The sequence below is a fragment of the Notamacropus eugenii genome, chromosome 7 (genome assembly GCF_028372415.1).
Source record: "Notamacropus eugenii isolate mMacEug1 chromosome 7, mMacEug1.pri_v2, whole genome shotgun sequence".
NCBI lineage: Eukaryota > Metazoa > Chordata > Mammalia > Diprotodontia > Macropodidae > Notamacropus > Notamacropus eugenii.
The window spans coordinates 140,901,484-140,925,407 of NC_092878.1; the positions used below are offsets into that span (position 1 = coordinate 140,901,484).

At 37.3% G+C, this 23,924-nt stretch overlaps 1 protein-coding gene across 2 annotated transcripts in view; it reads left to right on the forward strand.

The window, feature by feature from the left end:
• The window catches only part of NFKB1 (nuclear factor kappa B subunit 1), a 152,844-nt gene that overhangs the window by 62,312 nt on the left and 66,608 nt on the right, over nucleotides 1-23,924 (forward strand). For both annotated transcript variants that reach the window (XM_072625256.1, XM_072625257.1), the window contains exon 5: nucleotides 969-1,067. In XM_072625256.1, coding sequence (XP_072481357.1) covers nucleotides 969-1,067 — 99 coding nt within the window. The remainder of the gene's footprint in view (nucleotides 1-968; nucleotides 1,068-23,924) is intronic.

Below are 23,924 nucleotides of genomic sequence, written 5' to 3' on the forward strand. Positions count from 1 at the left end.
ATATGCCCAAGGTCACATAACTATTCAGTATCTCAGACTGGATTTGAACTCAGGTCTTCCTGACTCCAAGCCCAACCCTCTATCCACTGTGCCACCTACCTGCCTCCATATAAATTGATATCAGATGTCAGTTCTCCTTGATGGTACTAGATTGTATTTTTCTTTGTTTCCTTAAATCTACTTAAGGCATTACGACTTTGCTAAGTTGGCAGTTCACTCTGAATGAAGTGAAATCTGTACAGTCTATCAGCACCATGCCAGGAAACTGAATTGCTTCCATTTGAATTGTCTTAGGAAGATTTTGAAGATCACCTGGCAGAATGAGACACCAGGCACTGAGGCCTTTTCTCCAACTAAACTGCCAAGCATTCAAACTCTGCTGTAGAGAGCACAACTCCAATGGGCTGGCCATGTTGTTTGAATGCAATAAGTTCACTTGTCAAAAAGAGTATCTTATGAAGAACTCACACAGGGCAAGCAATCATATGGTGGTCAGAAGAATCGATACAAGGATACTCTCAAGGTCTCTCTCAAGAACTTTGGATTTGATTGTGGGACATGGGAGACACTGACACAAGACCACCTAGCATGGCATGCCCTCATCAGAGAAGTTGCTGTGCTCTATGAGCAAAGAAAAATTGAGACAGCTTCAAAGGAATTGCAGGATGCACAAATTTAGAGAATCCACCCCAAATGTTCATATGGACTATTTGTGTGCAACCTGTGGTAGAGCATTGTGAGCTCATATTGTTCAGATCCGTCACTGAAACTTGACTCTAGAATGGTGTTGTCATTTGGTCCTCTTTGAAAAGGAAGGACAACATCAAGTTAAGCAATCATGATTATAATTTTCTTGTAATTCCCCACTTGTAGTCAATTGCTATAAGAACCTTAAAGTGTTTTTTTCACCTGTTGTAATTCTTTAGCTCAGCATTTTTGACACATTTGTTTTATGTTAACCTTTGCAGAGGGGGTTTCGTTTCCGTTATGTGTGCGAAGGACCGTCCCATGGAGGACTTCCTGGTGCTTCTAGTGAAAAGAACAAGAAATCATACCCACAAGTTAAAGTAAGTTTGTGGTTCATTTTCTACCAGATTATGTCTTGTGGTCGATAATTCTGGGAGATTTGATGATCTGTGAGCAGGAACAGGGATGGGTCTTCTTAAAACCCAGCAGGTCAAATATTTACTCTTAGTTGTCCACATAAAAATTTTGCTTAAAATAAAGATGGTTGGTGACATCTAGGACTTACATTCTGTGAAAAGAGAATGATGGGATATAAAATTGGCATTCCTCTTTCCATTAAATATGGTTTTTAGATCCTTTACATTATTTTGGTTACGAACACATTTCTACTTTGTTCAATTTCAGTGGCTTTCAGTTATCTTGAAAATTAGTACAACTAGTGTAAAAATTTTACTTTAATGAGTAGCATTGGTTAGCACTGCCTTCAGATTTATGGAGCAAAATCTTGACCTTTACACTTTCTCCATAGAGATTCAGTGAGATGAATGAAAATATTTATTTAAAAGGATACCCCAAATAAATAACTACTTATATCACTTGAAATTTAGTCTTATCACCCACATATCCTAATATTCTTTGATTGTATTAAGCTTGTTTTCTTATATAAATATTAATTTCAGTATCTTATTTTCACAATAAGACAATGGCATCTTACTGTATTCATTTTGTGAGCATCTTTTCTTTCTGATCTAGAAAATATAAATTTGAATCAATGGGCATAATACCAAATTTGTGGAGTCATTTTGAAAATTTTGGTATTTGTTTCATAATTTAAGAATAGTACTTATGGTTATCATCTGAGTTCCCAGAACTTAAAATATTTTTACTTTAGGAAAAACACTCTAGATAAGGGAAGGCCCTCAGTAAACATCTCAAGTGGAGAAGCGAATCTCTAGATAATTGGTTTTACTAGTTTTCTCCTTTAGTGGCATTCTGTCCCCAAGCCTTCATTTCTAGGTATTCAATGCCCTTCTGTCTTCTGACCCCACCTCAATCTACCTTTCCTTCAAATTAGGTAAGCATCTTATACCATCATTTATCCCTGTAATCAAGACTCATTCATACCATTCATCCTCTTGGTCACATTTGAATGTTTTAAATATCTACTTTCTAATTGTAGAATGACATATATTTATAAATTTTATAAAACAATAATTTACAGATTTTTATAAATTTATAAACAAGAATTCTTAACCTTTTTTTGTTTCATTGATCTCTTTGATAGTCTGTTGAAATCAATAGAACTCTTCTCAGAATGTTGTTAAAGTAAACCAATTTTATTGAAATTGAACGTTATGAAAATATTCATGAAACGTTCACAATCCTCAGGTTAAGAAACCGTCTTTTATTTTTTTTAATTTTATTTTTCATTTTTAACACAGTTTATAATAGATAAAACAATTCAAACTTTTGGTCAGGTGATACTTCTTTTTAAAGTATTTACAATGTGGACCACAAAAGAATTTTTTTTTAAACATTAACCAACTGAAATACAAATAATATTTATGTTGCTAACTTCACAAGCCTAATTGTCTCCACAGTATTACTAAGGATGAAAGGACCCTAACTTATTGTTGTTGGTCTAAAGTCCTATGACTAATAACTTAATTTTAGACTTTACCTTGGATGTTCCCCTACCAATAATCTATAATTGAATAGATCTGGTATTAAGCTTACAAACCTTTTGACTATAGGAAATTACCACCAAGAGTAGGGACAGAAACCCTCTTTTAAAGGAATTCTGCGAATGTCATTGAGGCCAGGGTCTGCAATTTGGACAGTTTAGAGCCTCATTGCCTGGAGTTTCCATTATGTTTCAACTCCTTTCACCTTCAGGATAGAATAGGACCAGGAAATGATTGGAGACCTGCCCAAGGACTTATCAAGTGGGAGGGGAAAGGGTGTATAAGGAGGAGGAACAGAGGAAAATTGAGACCATGGGTTTGGTTTGAAGACTGGAAATCCCAACCATCAGGCAGTAAGAGCTAGCCAGGATTTTGATTTTTAAATGTATCCATAACTACAAAGGTACATGGTGTCAGAGGAAACTGATGTCAGGGGCTAACAGTAAATGAAAAAAAGGATTTTGTTTAGCAGTGCAAAAGCAACACTAATAATTAGTCATTTATGTGAATTGCTGACTACTTGTATTGTGTATAATTGCCATGTAAAACAATAATGATCGTGATGATTAATGTTTAATTTAGGAATTAAAATAATTAATTTTGCTAATAATTAGTAATTAAAATAATTATAAATAATTATAATAAATCATATTTTATTTGATTGCAGTAATGCTCTCTGTGAATGTATGCATGCTCAGCATTCTTAGGATTTGATCATGTGACTTGGACATCTAGCCACTGATGCAATCATCTGTGTGCAACTTTTAAAAGTTAGAGGGAAAGTTGACTGTTGAGCATTGAGTTGGCTGTAGGTTTTCTCATTCACTCAACCAACATTTATTGACCAACTAATAGATACTTTTCAGGAAAAGGAGGGATTTTTAGGATGAAGAATAGGACTGTTCACTTTTGTTAAGCACCTTCTGAATTAAGTAGACCATGCTTATCTAATTGCAAACCATCTTTGTTTCCTGTTGTGCATGTCAATAGAACTCTTAAAAACTTCTGTTCATAACAGCTATCAGAAACAGTTCCATTGTGAATCTTGGATACAGCTTTCGAGGAGGTGGAAGTGGAGGAAATGGCTCTTTTCATAAGCTACTTTCTTTAAGGAGAGATGAAGATGCTGTCCACAAAGAGCACTTCATATCTTTTCATCTAAGTGTTAGCCTTCTGTTCATTTGTTTTCACTCTTTTCATTGAGATCTCCAAGGATAGAGTGAAAAAAAGAAAACTCAGTTTCTGAGCAGTGTCAGCATTGACAGTATCCTCATCCTACTCATAATTATTTGGATATAAAGTATTATTCTTTCACCAGGTATTTATTGAGCTTATTGTAATAGACACTGAGAAAGTGACAAAAAAGTATGGGTCAAGGCCTGACCTTACTCCTTGGCATTCTTTTAAAAATATATTCATTCATTCTAAGACTTCATAGAGTATATTCTACAGAGTACAGAGAAAGGCACAAGTAGTTAATTCAGATCCGCCATTAGACCACACTTAGTTGTGTGAATGAGGGCAAGTCACTTAGCTTCTGTTTGCTTCACTGTCCTCATCTATAAAATGGGCATAATACGGATACCTACCTCCTAAGGTTCTTGCCAGACTCAAATGAAATAATAATTGTAAAGCACTTACTAGCATACCGCCTGGCACATAGTAAAAAAAATATGTAAACTATTTTAAAAAAATGTTATAATGCATTTTCACTGGTTAGTAATTCTATATTACCCATCATTTAGCACTTCCTAGACAGCATTGTGTTCCAGCTAAAACTGTAGTTTCTCTGACAACTCAGAAGAACTGAATAGTAGTAAGTGGGAAGAAAAAGGAGAAAAAGACACCAAAAAACTGTGATACTTTCACATCGTGTGATGCTCCCATACCCATTTTTTTTTACATCACCTATTTCTTCAATGTGCTGAATTGTGAGATTTTTCCATTTTCATTATACTTTTTTTTTAGGGAGGGAGGAGGTGGGTGGATGTTTTGTTTTCGATTAAAAATCAGAACAGAAGAGAAAGTGAAAGTGTATACCTAGAACTGGCTGCCAGGGATCTATGAAATGGCCGATCATTTGGAAGGAACCTCCCAGAGAAGCAGAAACCAGGCAGTGCCCAGCTTGTGAAGGGAGCCATTGTCCTGTGATCCCTCCCACCTCCTGGCCTTGTCACTACTCATCCCAACAGGAAATTGACATTTGGAGGGATGGTGCCTTTGCATTTAGGAAAACTATATCATGATTCCAATTGTGATATACCGCTGTTAATACGTACATTTGCTCAAGCTTTCAGAGTCAGCTTATAAGTGAAGAATCATTTCTCATTTTTCTTTAGTCAGATAACAATGGCTTACATTGTTGTAGCAGTCTGCAGTTTTCCCAGGATTTTCTTTATTCTTCGATAACAGTCAAATTAAAAATAGATTTTTGCCATTTTATAGCTAAGAAGAGTGAAACCCTAATTTAGTGATTTGTCCAAGGTCATATGGGAAAAAAGGGGTTAAGCTGGAGTTAGAGGATAAGCCTTCCAGCTTTACAGTGTATATGTGAACACAGTTATAAAAATGATGTTAAATCTTGTTCTCTGTAAGATGCTGCGCTAGGGCAGATTTTCTTAACTTGAGGTTCTTGAAGTTAAGATGTATGTAGATGTTTATATGTATGTGTATATGTATGTATATGTGGGTGCGTATATGTATATGTGTGTATATATGTATATATACATGCACATACACACATATTATAATTGTATTTCTTTAAAACTGGTTTCCTTCATAATCCTATTTATTTTACTTTATGCCTTTAGAAATGTGATTCGGAGAAGTTCATAGGTTTCACCACATGCCAAAGGGATCTATGGCACAAAAGAGACTAACTCTTCCTGCAGTAGGGGTATAGAAAAATACAGAACATGATGATCCCTACCCACAAGGAACTCACATGTAGGAGAAGAGACAGGTCATGTACATAGCCATAGCTAAGTAGAATTATGTTTAAAAAAATGTAAAGAGGAGTTGTTTGGAAAGGTTAGGAAAATGTTTTCTTCATTTCTGGTTGAGAAAATCAGGCATGGGAAAAGCGATATTTGGACTGAACCTTGAAGGGAAAAGAGGGTGTCATCTGATAGAGAGAGAGAGAACCTGGGCATAGGAAGAAGCATAAGCAAAGGTATGGAGGTAGGAAATTATGGGAATATGACAGTTTGGAAGGCAGGCACCATATATGTATGGATGTATGTGGAGACAGGTGAGACTGGAATAGTGGCTTAGAACCAGATTGAAAAGTACCTTGAATGTCAAGGGTAAGAACTTGGATTTCCCCCACCCCTCGCTTATTAGGTAATCATTGAAAAAATTCAGATTAGAAGAGTCAGATTATCTGATGTTTCTGTTAAGACTGTTGATCTGATGGCACTTTGTAGGGTATGTAGAGGTAAGGAGACACATCAGAAAGCTATAGGGATAATATAGGCAAGTGATTTTTATGTAGGAAGAAAAGAAGGAAGGAAAGGAGAAAAAGAGAGGAAGCAGGAAGGAGGAAAAGAGCTTTATTAATCACTTACTATGTGCTGGACAAGAGGCAGCTAGGTAGCTCAGTAAATAGAGTGCTGGCCCTGGAGTCTGGAAGACCTGAGTTCAAATTCAACCCGGATACTTCCTAGCTGTGTGACCCTGGGCAAGTCACCTATCTTCTGTTTACCTTAATCCACTGGAGAAGAAAATGGCAAACCACTTTGGTATCTTTGCTAAGAAAATGATATTGGCATACTATGGTCCATAGGCAGTTTTTTAAGCACTGGAAATACAGTTACAAGTGAGTGAGGCATTCCCTGACCTCAGGCAGCTTAAAATGTGGTAAGAGGAGAGAGTCCATGGAGGGGAGTGTGGTGGGCAGAAAAATCTGAAGAAATGAGGACTGGAGCAATAGGGTAGTTGATTGGCATGGAAGGGTTGATTTGTTTGCTGTTAGCATGGCATGGAGATAGAGAATGGGGGGTAGAGAGTGGGCAAAAAAAAGTTGAAATGCTCACCTCTCAGAGCCCAGGGTCACAGGAGTGAGACTTCCAATTCCAGACAGAAGTAGAGTTTAGTCAACAGCCACTTAAAAAAAATTTGTTTTTGACTGAAGGCTGGGAAGCATATTGCAAGACTTCCAGATGTCCAGAAATGAAATCCTTTTTTGTATTTATTTTCTAACCCTTATTGGAGTTATTTGTGTATTTATCTGCCCTTATTAGTTCTGTGTAGTGGAAAATCTTGGTAATTGACTGGCACGTGCTGAACCAGGGCCTTTGATGGGGGTGGGGGGCAGGCGGAGTTATAGGCATGATATACTTTTCAGTTTTAGCTGCTTGGTTGACACCTTCTCCATCACTCTTAAGTCTTAGCAATCAACAAAGCAATAAATCAAGCCCTGATTTATAACATTTTTGAGGGGTAAATGTTCACGCTGAAATTTAACAATCTTCAGATCTGACTTGGCTCTAGAACACCCTGAAGAGTCAGGAAACCTGGGACTCTGATCCTGGTTCAGCTGTAACTCAGTGGCACTGGACGTCTGAGCGCTGTTTCCTTAGCTGTAACATGAGGGGGTTGCCTTCAGATTCTAAAACTTAATCACAGAATCTTTTTTTTTTTTTGAAGGGAGGTAAGGCAAGGCAGTTGGGGTTAAATGATTGACCCAAGGCCACACAGCTGATAAGTATCAAGTATCTGAGGCCGGATTTCAACTCAGGTCCTCATGACACCGGGGCCATTCACTGAACCACCTTAGCTGCCCTATGATCACACAATCTTAAGAGATGGAAGAGTGATCACCAAATCCACGTTCTTCCTGTAACAGGAATAATCCCTCTTGATACCTCTGACAAAACATCCAACCTCCTCCATTGGCTAATTTCAGGTGTTTGGAATTCACTAACTCCAGAGACAGCCCACTCCTTATGTTTTAGAACAGGAAGACTGGTTAACAACAGTTACATGTTTGCAATTATATTGAGTTGAAATCTCTTCTCTTGTAGCTTCTACTCATTGTTTCTCTCCCTCCCTCCTTCCCTCCCTCCCTCTCTCCCTCTCCCTCTCCCTCTCCCTCTCCCTCTCCCTCTCCCTCTCCCTCTCCGTCTCCCTCTCCCTCTCCCTCTCCCTCTCCCTCTCCCTCTCCCTCTCCCTCTCCCTCTCCCTCTCTCTCTCTCTCTCTCTCTCTCCCCTGTCCCCTCGCCTTTCTCTTTTGGTCTCTGTTTTCTGGGCCAACATGAATGTCTAATTCTCTTCCATGTGACAATAAGAACAGTAATAAAGCTGGTATTAACTAGGCTTTAAGTTTTGCCGAGCACTTTATGTGAAATCTGTTTCTATTATCCCCATTTTACTAATGAGTAAACTGAGACTGAGGGAGGTTAAATAATTGATTCAGGATCACACTGTTGGTAAGTGTTTGAGGCAGGATTTGAATTCAGATATTCCTGATTCCAAGGAACAGACTGTGCCCTCTAGTTACCCACTTCAAATATTTGGAATGGAGCAGTGAAGTCTTGAAGATGTAGACGAGAGGATGAATAATTGATAGAGGGAGTTCTTGAAGGATGCAGGTGGTAATATGATATCAAGAGCAGATGTGTAGGAGTTAGCCTTGGTGAGAAAATGGGTTGGCCTTTGGATATCTTTGGTGAGAAGATGGGTTGACTCTTGGTTATGTTTGGTGACAAGATAGGTTGGTTGGATTTGGTTGAGATTTGGATTTGGTGAAAAGATGGATGGATTCTTGGTTTTCTTTGGTGAGTTAGTCGTGGTGAGAAGATGAATTAAATCTTGATTTAACCTTGATAGGAAGATAGGTTGACCTTTGGTTGTCCTTGGTGAGAAGATGGGTTAACCATTGCTTATCCTTGGTGAGAAGAGGAGTTGATCTCTGGTTAGGTTTGGAGTAAAGACGAGTCAACCCTTTCACTTAGAAAGGAAGGAGGGAGAGCATAGAAGTACTAAAAAGCTTTGAGTGTATGGGGGACAAATGAAGGCCTCTCATTGATCTGAGTTTAGGACTAATTGAGATTATCAGAGCGAGGGAAAGTCTGTGTTTGGACCATTTAAGGACTATAGAAAAGGTTTTGAATAGACACTGTGGAGGGTTTGATGAGGTCACAAGATCATAGATGTAGTACTGGAAAGGACTTTAGAAGTCATGAGATTTTAAACCACTCAAACAAAAAGCAGCAGTGCTAGAATTGGAACTGCGGTCTCTTGATGACAAGTCAGTCCTCTGCACTTTCAACTAAAAATGACATAAAAAGGGAATTGCAAAGCTTTAGTAATGGGCTAAATGAGTATTTCATTTGCTTAGTTGATCATAATGAAATAATTGTGCATGTATCTAAATATGAAAATCAAGGCATCTATTTACAACTCTTTACATTTTAGAAAATGAATTTAAATTATAAAATTGTTTGGACATAGTTTTACCTTCTGTATCCTATGTCATTCTTTGTCTATTGATTTAATTTGTGTATATAATTTCCCCTTTTTATATTCTTGCAATCAATTCATAAACTCCTGGTTCTGCTTTCTTCACGCCACCATACGTGTTTTTCCAAATTTTCTTATAGCCCTTTATTGTAATTTTAATTGTGTTATTTATTATTCATTACATTCATTTCCAGCTTATTCATCTCCTCTCCCAGTACTGGATAGTTTTTAGTTGTTTATAATAAAATATTGCTAGATATAATATACAGTATAATAATATATGAAATAATATTATCTTTACAGATAATGTGGCTAGAAATAACTTTCAACAAATAGCTTGCTTTTCCTTTCTTTGATAATCATATCAGATAGCAATGCTTTGCTTTTAGAGTGTATTACCAGTGATAGAATTTTTCACTAAGAAGGTGTTAGACTTCTTTCCAAAAAGTTTGCAATTTTGCCAACAATATGTGAAAATGTCCTTATTTCTCAAAAATGCTGCAGCCTTTTAATCTTGTCAGTTTTTAGTTAATTTGTTAAGTTTAATGGTATAAAGAAACAATTCAAAACTACTTTAATCTGAACATTTCTTACTATTTTAGTGAGGTTGAATATTTTTTCAAGTGATTTGTTTATAATGTTTGAATCACATTTTATAAGTTTCTTATTTATCTTCTTATTAATGAGGAAGAAATCTTTCCTTTGGATATTTGTATCAGTTTCTGGAGTCAGGGATTGTTCTTAGGGCTTTTTTTTTTTGAGGGAAAGGTTGTTTTTTTGTTTTTAGTAGCCCTTAGCATTTAATAAATACTGTCTGATTGATCGTCTAGTTTTTATATGTTACATTTGCTACAGATTTTAAAAGACTATCAACGTTTTTCATTTTTTAAAATGCTACTATGGAGTACTAAAATTTTTTTTCAGGTAATTAAATCCATTTTTCTTGCTCCCAATTTCTTATATTTGTTTAATAAATATAAATGCATATCTCTTTCATGATTAGAACAAAATTCCATTTTCTTACAGCTTTCCTCATAATTCTTTCATTGTGTGAGGTGAGAACTTAAAATTATTTTTTACTGTATTGCTAGAAATTTTTCCCAGGACCATACAGTAATATATTCTTTCCACAGTTTTTATTTCCTACAGGGTTCTTCTGTCCATTTAATTCTGTTTCTGAGATCTCTGTTGTGTCTGTGTAATTTGGTTATATTTTTGAGATCTCCATTGTGTTCCTTTAGTCAGCTTTTCTGTTTTGTGCCTAATAAAAAGATAATGTAGATAATGGCTTCTTTGTTTTATGCTGTACAATATGGAAGGTTTGGCCATTTCTCCTGAAATTCCCTTTATTTTCTCATATGAGTTTTATTATTATTTTATTCAGTTCTCTAAAGAAAACCATTAGTAATTTGATTGGCATTATACTAAATCTAAAATTAATTTAATTATTTTTACTCCACTATGTTGTGTCGACCTATCCATGAACACTGAATTTACCTTCACTTATTCACTTCCTTCATTTTTGTCAATGCAATTTAAAAGTTATTATTAGGTTATACTGTGTCTCAGTAAATGAATTTTCCTCTTTTTTCTGCTACAAATTATTTTGAAATTAATGTATATATCGGATTTCTATGTGAAAATATTTTTTTTGGAGATTTATCATTTATCCTCTAAACCTTGCCTGTCTCTTTTTTTAAATGACGTGATCAATCAGTAAACATTTATCAGGTGCTTGCTATGTGATAGGCACTATGCTAAGCAAATGAACTGATTATGGAATTATCATAACATCTTCAGAACATGTTTTGACATTTTTGTTACCTGCCTTCATTCCTTGAGTTTCTTTTCATTGTCTCACTATTCTTAGCATTTCTGATAATCATATCAGATAGCAATGCTTTGCTTTTATCCCTATTCGTAGTGACAATTCTTTCACGTTAGTCTATTGCAGAAAAATTTTCTCTCTAGATTTCATGTAGTTATTTTTAGTGTTTTTATTTCAAAGCGATGCTGTGTTTTAATTTGAAGCTTCTCTGTCTTTACATTCATTCGTAAGATTTACTTATTTTTGTTTGTTTTTGGCATCATCTTGATCAGATTCTAATATCAAGGCTATGTTTGCCTCACATAAAATACCTGATAGCATTACATTTTTCTGTTAAAAAATAATCTATGTAGTATGTATTTATTTACAAATCTGGACCAGGTCTTTTTTTTGAAGGATAATTTTTGATGTCTGATTTCTTCTTTTGAAAGTGAGATATTTGTTATCTTTGCTTATTATGTCAGTTGTCATGATTTTGTATTTTTGTGAATTTTTATCCATTTAATTTAATACCTCAAATATATTCATTCCCTGATGATATATTTAATTTCTTTCATATTCATTGTAGTTTTCCCTTTCCTTATAAATGTTGATAATTTTTTGTTTTCCTTTTTTATTAAACTTGCTATTTTTTATTTGTTTTGGTGTTAAAACAACTCTTGGCGTTATCAGTTCAATAAACTAGAGAACAAAAATATTATTTCTGCTTTTATCCTTTGTATCTTCTTTTCTACTTTCCATTTTGTTCTTTTTCTAATGTATTGAAGTGCAGACTGAATTAATGTAAATCATCCCTTTTTTTCACTTATTTGTATAGACACTCAGTACTATAAATTTCTCTCCAAAAGTTGCCTTGACAATATCCCCTAAATTTTGGTAAGCAGTATTTGTGATTATTTTAAATTTCTTCTTTTAATTTAATAGGTTTCTTTTAATCCACAAAGAGTTGGCATAATAAGATATATTCTCTATAATCTTAGTTGTGAAACTGTAAAAATGTGGACTGCTGTGGAAAATTGTTTATGAAGTCCCTCTTGTTCCTGTTTCATGAAAGATATGCGTAGTTCATGAGTGTTATTGTTCAGTCATATCTGACTCTTCAGTTATTTTGAAGTTTTCTTGGCAAAGATACTGGAGTGGTTTGCCATTTCCTTCTCCAGCTCATTTGACAGATGAGGAAACTGAGACAAACAGGGTTAAGTGACTCATCTAGAGTCACACAGCTAGTAAGTGTGTGAGGCCAGATTTGAGCTCATGTAGATGAGTCTTCCTGAACTCATCTCTAGCACTCTATGCACCGCATTACCTAGCTGACCCAGACCTCCGCTGGGTGCAGTCAGGGGAGATTTCAGGGAGGGAGGTGACCTTTGACTGGGACCTTGAAGGCTAACCTTCTCTGTCACCTTGGGTAATCCCTTAGTTTCTGTCTACTGCTGAAGAGTGTAGATTAGCATAAAATCCAAAGAGAACTGTTCTGTTCCACATCTATTGTTGCCCTCCATTCATTTTCTCATGAAAGGTGACTGGTCATGTCCTAAGAGTGAGGGATAAGAGCTGAAAAACCAGATTAGTGAGACGTCAACAGAAACACATGAAATAGAGAAGTTCTGTTTCTTGATGACGTGTAACGTTTTTGTTGATGCTTTGAAAATGTGTATATTATACATGTATGTGTACATATATGTATAAGTATATACATGTACACATACATGTATATACACACAAATTTTGATTACTTTTCTGTATTATTGCAATACTTTGAAGTCACTTTCCAATTTTGTCCCTGAAAGATCTGGTGAAAATGTAATTACCAACCGTTAATATAGTTGCTTTTATAATACAATAAATAGATAATACAATAAGTTATATAGTAAATATAATATAGTAACCTTTAATATAGTTGCTTTCACTATTCTTTTGAAATTTGATCTCTTTGTGTTTTGGAGACTCGAATTTCGACCTTCTCCATGACAAGTTCTGTGAATTCTCACCAGTGGAGGAATTATTCTTGTTCTTGATCACTTTGGGGAATTTCCTAAAATTATTATTTTTTATTATACAATTTCTATTCAATTATACAGTTATGTAGAATTCAGTTATTTTTTTTTCTTTTTGAATGCCCTGTAGGGACCTCATTAATTTAAAGTTTAATTTCCTCACGCTCACTTCTATTACTCCACCTAGCATATGGCTATTGATTTTTAAAAATTTCTATTACTTTCTAAATTTGTTTTTCAATTTTATTCTCATTCATCATTGATTTGCTTGGCTCTGGTTATTCTGCTTTTTTCTACTTTTATTGATTTTTATTTCTTGTTTTGGTATTTTGATCAGTTCCTATTCCTTTGCCTTTCTCCTCCCCACCCCCACCAAAAAAGAGAATTATATTTTCCTTTCATTCTTTTAAAATGCGTGCTTATTTCCTGCCCTAGCATGATCCTTTTGAAAGTCAGTCTGATATAGCTTTCAGAGAGCTGACCTGTTTGCCATGAAAACCTGCATCCAAATTCAGCCCCTGATACATGCTGACCATGCGATCTTGAACAAGTCACTTAACTAGTGAGTGTTCTGGGAAACTCTCTAAGATTATAACTTGTAGGGAAAGTTCCAACCTTCAGTGACGGAGGTGAAACTACCTATAGTAAGGAACAATGAAATCATAGACCTACTCCTTATCATGATTTTCCAAAACTTTTTTTTATCTCTAGTATTATTTTGGGTTTTCCACCTTCCCGAGTTAGGGAGGAGGGGGATCAACTCCAGTGGTTGCTGCCAAGGATTCATATAATCCTAGTTCTTGCTACTTGAAGAACAAGGAGGCACTGGCTTTGGAGTCCAGAAATCCCAGGCTCAAATCCTGCCTCAGGTGCATACTCGCTCGGTGACACTGTCTGGCCAGGTGACTTCACCCCACTGTCTTTGACTCAACTTTAAAATAATGGGGTTGGACTCTAAGGGCCTATAAGGTTTCCATTACCAGAAATTCCTCCCCCTCCTCCTTCCGCTTTGATCTACCCAGAGGCACAATAGGCTTTCCTTCTCAGATCTCTTTAATTTTTCTCCTAATCCCAGACTTTCTCTTCCTGCTTCCTCCCTGTTCTCACTCCTAGTGATGGGGAAATCATAAGAGTCAGCATTTAGCTAGCCCTGAAATGTTTGCTAAAAGGCTTTTCATGTAGTAGGTACCTGACTTCATTCCAGGTATGAGAATCTCTGGCAGATGCACAGTCCTTGTCTGCTTCAACCCCTGGGGAACCTCACTGAGACAGACCACTCAGGCGTGTGGGGTCTTAGACAGTGGTGGCAGCTTCCTCTACATTCCCTTCCTCCAGGTGCAGGGGGAAGCGTGTGGGTGGCAGTGGCTGGCACCTCTTGGTATGTGTGAATGCGCATATCTCTTCTTTACTGCCTCTATGTGTCTCTCTTTCTTTCCTCCTTTCTCCCCTTCTCTTTGTCTGTTTTCCTGTGTTCCTCTCTGTTTCTCTCTGTCTCTCTGCCTCTGTCTCTGTCTCTGTCTGTCTTTCTCTCTCTGTCCCTGTCTCTCTGTCCTTCTTTGTGTCTGTCTCTTCTCACTCTTGCCTCTCTCCTTACCACCTCCCTCTTGCAGTTTGTGTTGGCACCTGACGGCCATGACTTATATCCTCCCACTTTCATTTTTTTAGAAGTCCAGTTCTGCATATTTAAGTAAAGTACCATTCTAAGCAGCTAGTTTTCATCTTATGTTTTGGAGTTCTTCTCCTGTAGTCTCTCTCTTCCACCATTTTTGCTTTTCCACCTGTCCATCTCCTTGCGTTGCCCAAGACTTCCCCCTCCCTGTTCACTCCATGTTCCCCTTGGGTATTCACAGTTCTGCTGTTAGGCCTGTTGCCAACTAGAGACTTTACCAAGCTCAGGTGATAAGGGGACAAATGATTGAAGCCTCAGGGGAAGGTTTGGGGATCAAGGGTCAGAGGGTGCACTTGGTGCTAACAGGGAGGCAAAAAATAGTTTTCAAGACTTAGGGGTAGGGTTTGGCCTAAATTCCTAACAGCAGCAGAGGGTGAGAGACCTTCCCTAAAGTCCTGTGGGGGCTGGATGTGGTTTCTTGGAGTCTGTTTCCTGTTAGCACTGTTATATGTTATATTATTGTCTGGTATATTACATGTTATACTATTATCTGGTATATTACCTATTATGCTATTATCTGGTCTTCAAACATCTTGGTCTCATGAGGAACCCCTTTACACTCTTAAAAATGATTGCAGATACCTCTGATGACCTTTTGTTTACATGGGCTCTATCTATCAGTATTTACTATATTAGCAATTAACACTAATAATTTAAAAATGTCTATTAATTGAAAAGTAACAAGCCCATTACATGTTAAGGTAAATAACGTTTTCAAAAGAACTATAATTGTATTTTCCTAAATAAACAAATAAAAAAATTAGTGAGAAGTGGCATTGTTTAGCTTTTTTTTTTCAGATCTCTTTAATTTATTAAATTAGTTTTCCAAAGTGAGGACTATTTTAATAGGCAGATAACATCTTAGTATTATTATGAAAATAGTTTTGACCACATGGACCCCCTGAAAGGCTCTCAGAAACCCCCAAGAGTCCACTTGGAGAACCACTGATGTAGTGGGTAGATCAGTCAGGAAGCCCTGAGTCTGAATTCTGTATCAGACACTTAGCTTTGTTACCCTAAGCAAGGCACTTAGTTCTTGATTCCTGGTCTATAGAATGAAGATATTAGCAGCACCTACTTCACTGGGTTATTGTGAAAATCAAAGGAGAAAAGGCATGTAGACCTTCAACCTCCATGTAAACATAACCATTATTCTTAGGTTGTTGTGTTCACATGGCTATTTGCTTTGCTTTCAGACTGTTGGGATTTTCTCTCCCTGAGTTATCTCTCACTTATTGCAACTTTAGGTCCCATCCTGTCATAGCAAACTCTTGAGACTATTGTGTACAAAACTGAGAAAGAGGAACAGAAGAACATCTTATTATTTTAGCTAAATGATTTATTAGCTAGGTTTCCGATATGTCATCTTAGGGAGATTGATGTAGGTTAGAGATTTAATTCCATTTCTAACCCTAATTCCTGAACTAGTAAAAAGGTGACTGGGACTCACTGGTCTCATATTCTTTTTCCTAGCCCAAGGGTGGGGAACCTGCAGCCTGGAGGCCACATGTAGTCTTCTAGGTCCTTGGGTGTGGCCTTTTGACTGAGTCCAAGTTTTACAGAACAAATCCAAGGGGATCTGTTCTGTGAAGTTTGTATTCGATCAAAGGGCTGTACTTGAGGACCTAGAGGATCCTAGGTTTCCTAGCATCTGTTCTGTGAAGTTCAGATCGGGTCAAAAGATCACAATTCAGGACCTAGAAGGCCACATGTCCTACTTCCAAGAAACATTCTTGTGGCCTTCATTATCCCTAGTGATAACCTGGCTGCAGGGTGAGATTTCCTTTAATTTCCATGAAGAATTCAAATATATTTGCCCTCTTTCAGTTTTAGTCAAGGGTCTTTCCTACTATATACAGTTCCTCCTTTCCAGGCTATGGAAGGAGATAATGTTCCTTCTGCTTAGCAGTCCCTACAGAGCACAAAGGTTCTTAACCTGAGGCCATGAACTTGGGGTGTTTTATGTTTTTTAATATTTTGATAACCGTATTTCAATATAATTGATTTTTTTTGTATTTCAATTTATGCATTTTACCAGATCTAGCAAACTTAATGCTAGTCTTAGATTACTTATTGATTTAAAAAAAAACAACCCCCCCCAAATAGTAAAATACTTATGTATTTTACTACTCACAAGTTTAATTTAACAAATTAAAGTTTTATAGACCCAGGGGCAAAAGAATTTTCAATGCAGTACAAAAATTTAAAGCACTCTTTTCTTTAATTTTGTAATTCCGTACTGTGGAAAAACTTAGACTATCACCCTTGTTTTAGATAGCAGAATTGAGAGCTGAGTAAAGATAGGTAATTTGGATGATAAAATTCTTGCTTTAATAAAAATTCCTTAAACAGTGAAAAAAATAATCTATGCATTTTGAACCATTATGCTGAGAAAGGATTCATAAACTTCACCAGATTGCCAAAGGGATCTGTGATATAAAATAGAAAGACCCCATAGAGAAGAAGAAGTCAAGAAACACTACCGGGGGGAGGGAGGGAAATGAGTAAATATAAAGTCTTAAAATTCATCTTTTTTTTAAAAAATCCTGTTAACTTTTTAAATAGCCTCTATTTTTTCTCCTCTTCACTATCCCCTTTAATAGCAGCTGGTATTCCCTGTACACTAATTTCTTTAGGGTAACACCTGATGGGAGAGGCTGGTGAATAAACACATTCAGTTTCCTCAAGGCCATTGCTTGTTGCTACCTGTCTTTGACTCAGCAAGGTGTGCCAGGAAAGGTTCGCTTCCCTCTCTTTCCCGAAAGTCATGTCTGAGTTTTTTAATCAGCATCAAACTACCTGCCTCATCATGAGGGTGAACTCCTAGGAAGTTAAGGAGAGCCAGTTGTGCCTTAGAAACCCCAGCTTCCTAGTCTGTATTTAAAGGGGCAGAACCTGTAACCCTATGTGACCAGTTGGAGGTTCCGAAGGATCATCTGATAACCTAGCTGTCACTGTAGATGTTTGATCCATCTGGAGCTTGGAAGAAGGCTCACGCAACAAAAATGAGCATGTCGGTATAACTTAAATGGTGAAGCAGTAAATGCTTGCCCATTTACATTTTTTCCTCTTGGCATAAATATTAAACATACCATATGAATTATGCTTTGAAATCACGATTTATCTCTGTATGGTTTATTATAGCTAACAGTCTTCCGAAAGCCATCCTATATCACAGCCCTATATATAGTCAAAGCTGCATGTTGAGCAGCAAGGTTTTGGCTGAAATGTCTGGATCAGCAAGGATTTTTCTTTGACGACAAAAGAAAGGTCTGAGCTCAAGGTCACTAATGTGTACACTCATCGTTAATATAAAGCACTATTGTCCTGAGCTGACGAGGGTTAAAGGAGGGATGAATTGCTCCAGTCATGAAGTGTCTCTCAGAGCGTTATTTGGGTGCTTGAACAACCTCATTCAGATGTTTTCACCAGTTTTAACTATCTGACTGCAATTGTTTGAAGGGAGAAGGGGTGGAGGGTGAGAGAAATTTAAAAGGGACTGATTCAACGATTCAGGGCAATTGGGGAAAAACCAGCAATATCTGATTGATGTGTCAGTCAGACACCAATCTTATTTCAGCTACCATTAGTTAAATGGAGCACTTTTTGTCAAGTGATTTTTTCCTATACAAGTGCATGTTGCTACAAGCAATCTAAAAAGTTTCTTGGCTTTTGATGTAGGGGTGTGATTGATGGGAGACTTGAGAGTTACCTTCTCTCCTTCCTCCCGACTCAAAGAGCTGCCAGTAAAAAGAGAAGTGAAAAAGTATTAAGTGAAGCTAGGAACAGGAAAACCAAGAATTCTATATAGTTCTACTTCTGAATTATTGTTTATTTGATTGGACTAGATTTTGCATAGTAGATTTTTTTTTTTTTAGAATTTCCAAACTCTAATCTTTTAAACAATATATATATTAAAAAAAAAAAAAAAAAAAAGCTGTAGTGGGAAAGCACTGATTTTGAAGTCAGAGGACCTAAATTCAAATCCTGCCTCTAATGAATCAAGCCCTGTGTTTCTTTCTACTTGTGTAACTTGGCAGCTCACTCACAGCCTCCCTGGGCTTTGGTTCTCTCATCCATAAAACAAAGGAGATGGACAAACCAATCTTTAAATTCTCATGAGGCTTTAGATTTATGATCTTGAACTATTATTGGATGAAGTTATTATTTCCCTGAAGTAAACTTAGAACCTTCCAGCCCAGAGCAGAGCTTAAACTCAATCCTTTGAACATGTCACTATGCATATGCAAACAAATTACTAATTGTCACAAGACTTGTTTGAAACTGATTCCCAAAGGAGTTTTAGTAACTCTCCACCCAGTTCTGGTAAGCTTTCTTCTTTGGTATTCCTCCATTTTCCATCCTTAAAGAGGTGAATGTCCTCCCCTAAAGATAGAACACCTTTACATAGGTCCCTGATTTTCCTCCCAAACCACTGTTAAGTTTGGGACTAGTCTTGACTTTTTGATATCTTCCCATTCTTGCATATCTTTTTAGATTAAATTTTATTGTATTTTCAAAGGTCAGACTTTTCTCCCTCCCTCTCTTCTGCCCCCTTCCTCCCTTCAGCTCTCTCCTCCCCTCTGAGAAAATAGAAAAAACAAAACTCCGTATAATCAAGCAAAACAGAATTTCTCAATGGCTGTGTCTTTAAAAAATGTATCAGTCTCTGCTGAGTCTGTCACCTCTGTCAGGAGGTGGGCAGCACATTTCATCATGAGTCCTTAGGAAATGTAGTTCATCATTGTATTGATCAGGGTTCTTGAGTTTTCTTTTATATATAAATACATACACATATATTGTTTGTTTTAAATTAGCTAAGATGAGCTCTCTTACCCTCTCACCCTAATTCTGATTTCCTTTATCCCACTGAGAATATAAGAAATGCAAAATCCATTACAGACATGTATGGTCAGTTATAATGATCTCCACATTATGTCCTAAAACGATTTGCTCATTCTGCATTCTGAGTCCTTCACCTCTCTGTCAGGAGGTGGGTTGTGCATTTCTTCATAAATTCTCTGTAATCTTGGTTTTTGTGCTAAGAGTTTCAGCACAGTAGTATTCTATCACACTCATATATCATAGCTGGTTCATCCATTCCCCAATTTATAGATACTCCCTCAGATCCACATTCTTTACCACCTGAAAAAGCTGCAAATATTTTTGTCCATCCTTAGAATTTGTTTTTCTTAGAACTAACCCCTCCCTTAATCTACATACCCTCTAGTTCCCTTTCCTCCCTCTTCCCCTTTCCCTTTTTCACTGTTCAATGATATTTCTTGACCTAGTTCTGTGTGTATGCATGTGTATATTCTTTTTTTTTTTAACCAGATCAAATGAAAGTGAGGTTTAAGTGTCAGCTGCTCTCCCACCTCTCCTCATTTCTAAATGTGTACTTGTACATCCAATTATAAGATAATTCTTCCTAACCTCCCCTCTGCAACCCCCAAGTGTATTCCTCTTCCCCCTTTTTTTCTATTCTTTTCTAAAGATCAAGACAAAGCAGAATCATTCCCAGTCTTACTTAATTGGACTAGCTCTATGAGCCCTGATGGTGTTAGGGATCAGAGAGGACACGTGTCACCTCCCTATATTTTGATGTGAGGAGTTTATCCTTGTTTAATCCTTTATGTTTACCCTTTTTTTGCTTCACTTCACTCTTGGAGTTGTACTTCAAAGTTTCACTGCATCTCAGGTCCTCTGTTTCATTCAAAGCCTATTTTTTCCCCCTCTCCAGTTCTGGGAGGGGGAGGGAGAGAAGAGAAGGGAAAAAGCATTTTTATACCTACTGTGTACCAGGCGCAGTGCTAAGTACTTTACAAATATTATATCTTTTGGTCCTCGAAACAACCCTGAGAAGTAGGTGCTGTCATCCTTATTTTACAATTGAGGCAATTAGAGGTTAAGTTAGTTGCCCAGGGGCACACAGCTAGTAAGTATCTGAGACTAGATTTGAACTCAGGTCTTCCTGACTCCAGGCTCAGTATTCTGTGTACTATGGCATCACCTAACTGTCTCCATTGCATTATATTCAGTTTTGATGGTTAATTATCTTGGCTCTAAGCCCATATCCTTTGCCTTCTAGAATATCATATTCCAGGCTCTCTGTTCCTTTATGGGGGTGGCTGATAAATCCTGTGTCATCCTAACTATGGTTCCCTGGTACTCATATTCTTTCTGGTGTTTGCAATGTTTTCTTTTTTTTTTTTCTTTAAACTGGAAGCTGTGAATTTTGACTATGGTGTTCTTGAGTTTCAGGAAGTGACTGGTTGGTTTTTTCTGTTTCCATTTTGCCCTCTGGTTCCATGAGAGCTAGGCAGTTTTCTTTTAAGATTTCTTGAAACATGATATTTCAGCTCCTTTTTTGGGCAAAGCATTCAGGTAATCTAATGATTCTTAATGTTTTTTTCTCCTTTATCTGTTTTCCAGGTCAGTTGTTTTTGCTGTTTTACCTTACAGTTGCTTCTATTTTTTTCAGGATTTTAACTTTATTTTAATTTTACTTGTTGCCTCATGGAGTCATTGACTTCTCTTCAGTCCATTTTTATTTTCAGGGCATTTTGTGTTGGACAAGGTTTGGTTCCTCTAGTGCCAGGTTGTTAATTCTCTTTGCACTTCTTTCTTTCATGGCTCTCTGTCTTTTCCAGTTTTTCCCTCAGGTACTCTTATTCCATTTATTAAAAACATTTAAAACTATTTTAAAAATCTTATGTCATCTCTTCCAGGATTTCTACTTGAGTTTCTGCCCAGCCTGTATTTTTCTTTGAAGCAATATTTGTAGATATATTGAAATCCTTTTCTTCTATGTTTGTGTCTTAAGTATCCCTACTACCATAATAACTCATTCTTTTTTGTTTACCCATTCTTCCAGCCTGCTTACTGACTTTAGATTTTGATGTTAGGCAAGACTCTGGCATTTTTGCTGGTTTTCTTGCTGCTTCCGGCTCTGTTGAGTGTTCTGTTAGTCAAGGATCTCAGGGACAGGCTAGAGACCTGCAAGCTTTCAAGACTCCCAAATTGGTTTGATCTAGACCAAGTCTGATTACTGTCCCACTCCCAACCCACCCTTCCTGTCCAGGTCTGAACCCTGCAACTTCTGACTTGGGTTTGGGTCTGAGCAAAAGTAGACTGCTGCTGGACTCAGCTTCTGTCAGTCAGCTAGAAAGTTCTACGAGTTCAGAATATCAGAATTATGGGCTCCCCTCTGGTCTGGGAGCCTTACTCTAGTTGTTCTTCTATAGGCTGGTTTAGAAATAAGAAGTGAGACCTTGCTTTGCACCTTTCCACCTTTGCGCATTTCCATTTCTCTGTACACCATCCATGACTTTCCTACCAGGGAACGCTGCTACCTGCCATGTACAGGTCTCCTCAGTCTGCCCTGGACCTGCTACCCGGAACTGAGTCATTAGTGACAAAGCTGCCTGTTGGCACCTGTCCTGATTGCAGTGTCCTAGTCTAAAACTTCTTGCCCAGATGCATAGCCTCTCCCTGGCCACTGGAGGTCTCCTAGTGAAGCATGCTCCTCACCCAGTCCATCTCCAATGTATGCAGACCTCCTTGTCTCTTTCCCAATGCAAACCTGTACTGGACAGATGACTCACTGTGATTATATCATGAGGATTTGGCCTGGTACTTCTCCTAGATCCGTTAGTGAGGAGGAACTCGCTGCATTGCTTCTGATCACTGCCATTTTCTGTTCTTGCATATCCTTAATCCTGGCTCAGTTACTCCTGAAATCTCTGGTCCAAGGCACTCTGTATTTTGTAACACCTTATATACCGTTCCTTCCCCTAACTCCATGTACTAGCAAACTTCCATCCTAACAATGAGATGAACATTGGTTGCAAACATAGCCCCAAGTACATATTCATGCATCCTAGAAATCAGTCAGTCAAACATTCCTATTCTGGATCAACCAAAGATTGAGGTTGGTTTCTAAATTCCTGAGAGGTCTGAGGACACCCCAGAGTGTATAATTTTTTTTTGGTAAAACTCATGGTTATTTCATATTGGACAGATTAATAATACTGAGGTTTATAGGATTTTGAGCAAATACTGGAGCTCATTTAACCAAAGCCCCTCATCTTAATGGAGGTAAAAATTCAAACTCAATGACACAAAGTGCATCACCTGTCCAAGATTACAGTTAATTATTTTGGCAAAGCCTGGACTAGACCCAGATTTCTTGATTTTCAAACCGATGATCCTTCAAACACTCACCTGTTTTTGCAGGGTTGGTCTAAGTCAGAAATAACTCAAGATCAGACCAACCTTCCAAGGTAGTGCTGTGATAGTCTAAATTAGAATTCCAGTTCACTGATTCCAATGAGACTGGGTCAGAAGCAAATTAGCCTCATGACACAGAGTAGAGAATAGGCACCATTACATTGTTCAGGGCAACTTCCCACTGAATTTGAATTGAACCCACTCATCCAAAGTATTCTCCCTCCTCACCTTTGCTTTCCTGCCTTCCATCAAGTACTAACTAAAATCTCACCTTCCATGAAAAGCCTTTCCTGATCTCCATCCATCCTAGTACCTTCTTAGGATGGTTATTTATTTATACATCATTATTTTCATCATGTCTCCTTCATTTGAGCTCCTAGAAGGCAGGGACTAACTCTTGCCTTTTTTTTTTTTTTTTATATCCTCAGAGCCAGACTCAGTGCCTGGCACATGGCAGAAGCTCACTGAATGATAATTGACTGACTGACTGATCTCACCTTTCCAGATCTGGGAGATGTTTTCTCTTATAGCCTCTAGGACTCACCTCTTCTCATCCTATCTGTCTCCCTGTCAGTCATAAAAGATTTCAAGTTGAAGTTGCATGACTGATTGGTTAATTAACATAATTGAAATTGTATACCAAATGAGGATCATCTCCTTTTGAACACTCAGCATCTTTGTCCTAGGGATGTTGTCATTTTCCAGAACGTTCTTCTGCATCTCCTTTAAAGTCTGCCAAACATTCTCTTGAATATTCTTAGTGGTGACAGCTTTTAGCTCATCCAGATAGTGAGAATCAGATCCAGGATTCAAATTCTTTGCCACCAAATCTAGACATACTGCATTTCCTCCTCTTCAAATTTATTTTAATTTTAAGCTCAACATGTCTAAAATAGAACTCATTATCTCTCCCTGTCCTCAACCTTCTTTTCTTCTTCCTGCTGTTGTGGATATACAGCACCATCCAGTCACCCAGATTAGAAACCTGGAAGGGCTGCAGAAAAAAGATCTTTGACCTTAAAGAGCTTGAGATATAGCTGCAGATAAGACTAGTGCAAAGGAACGTAATAAGCATTTTTAAGTGTTTG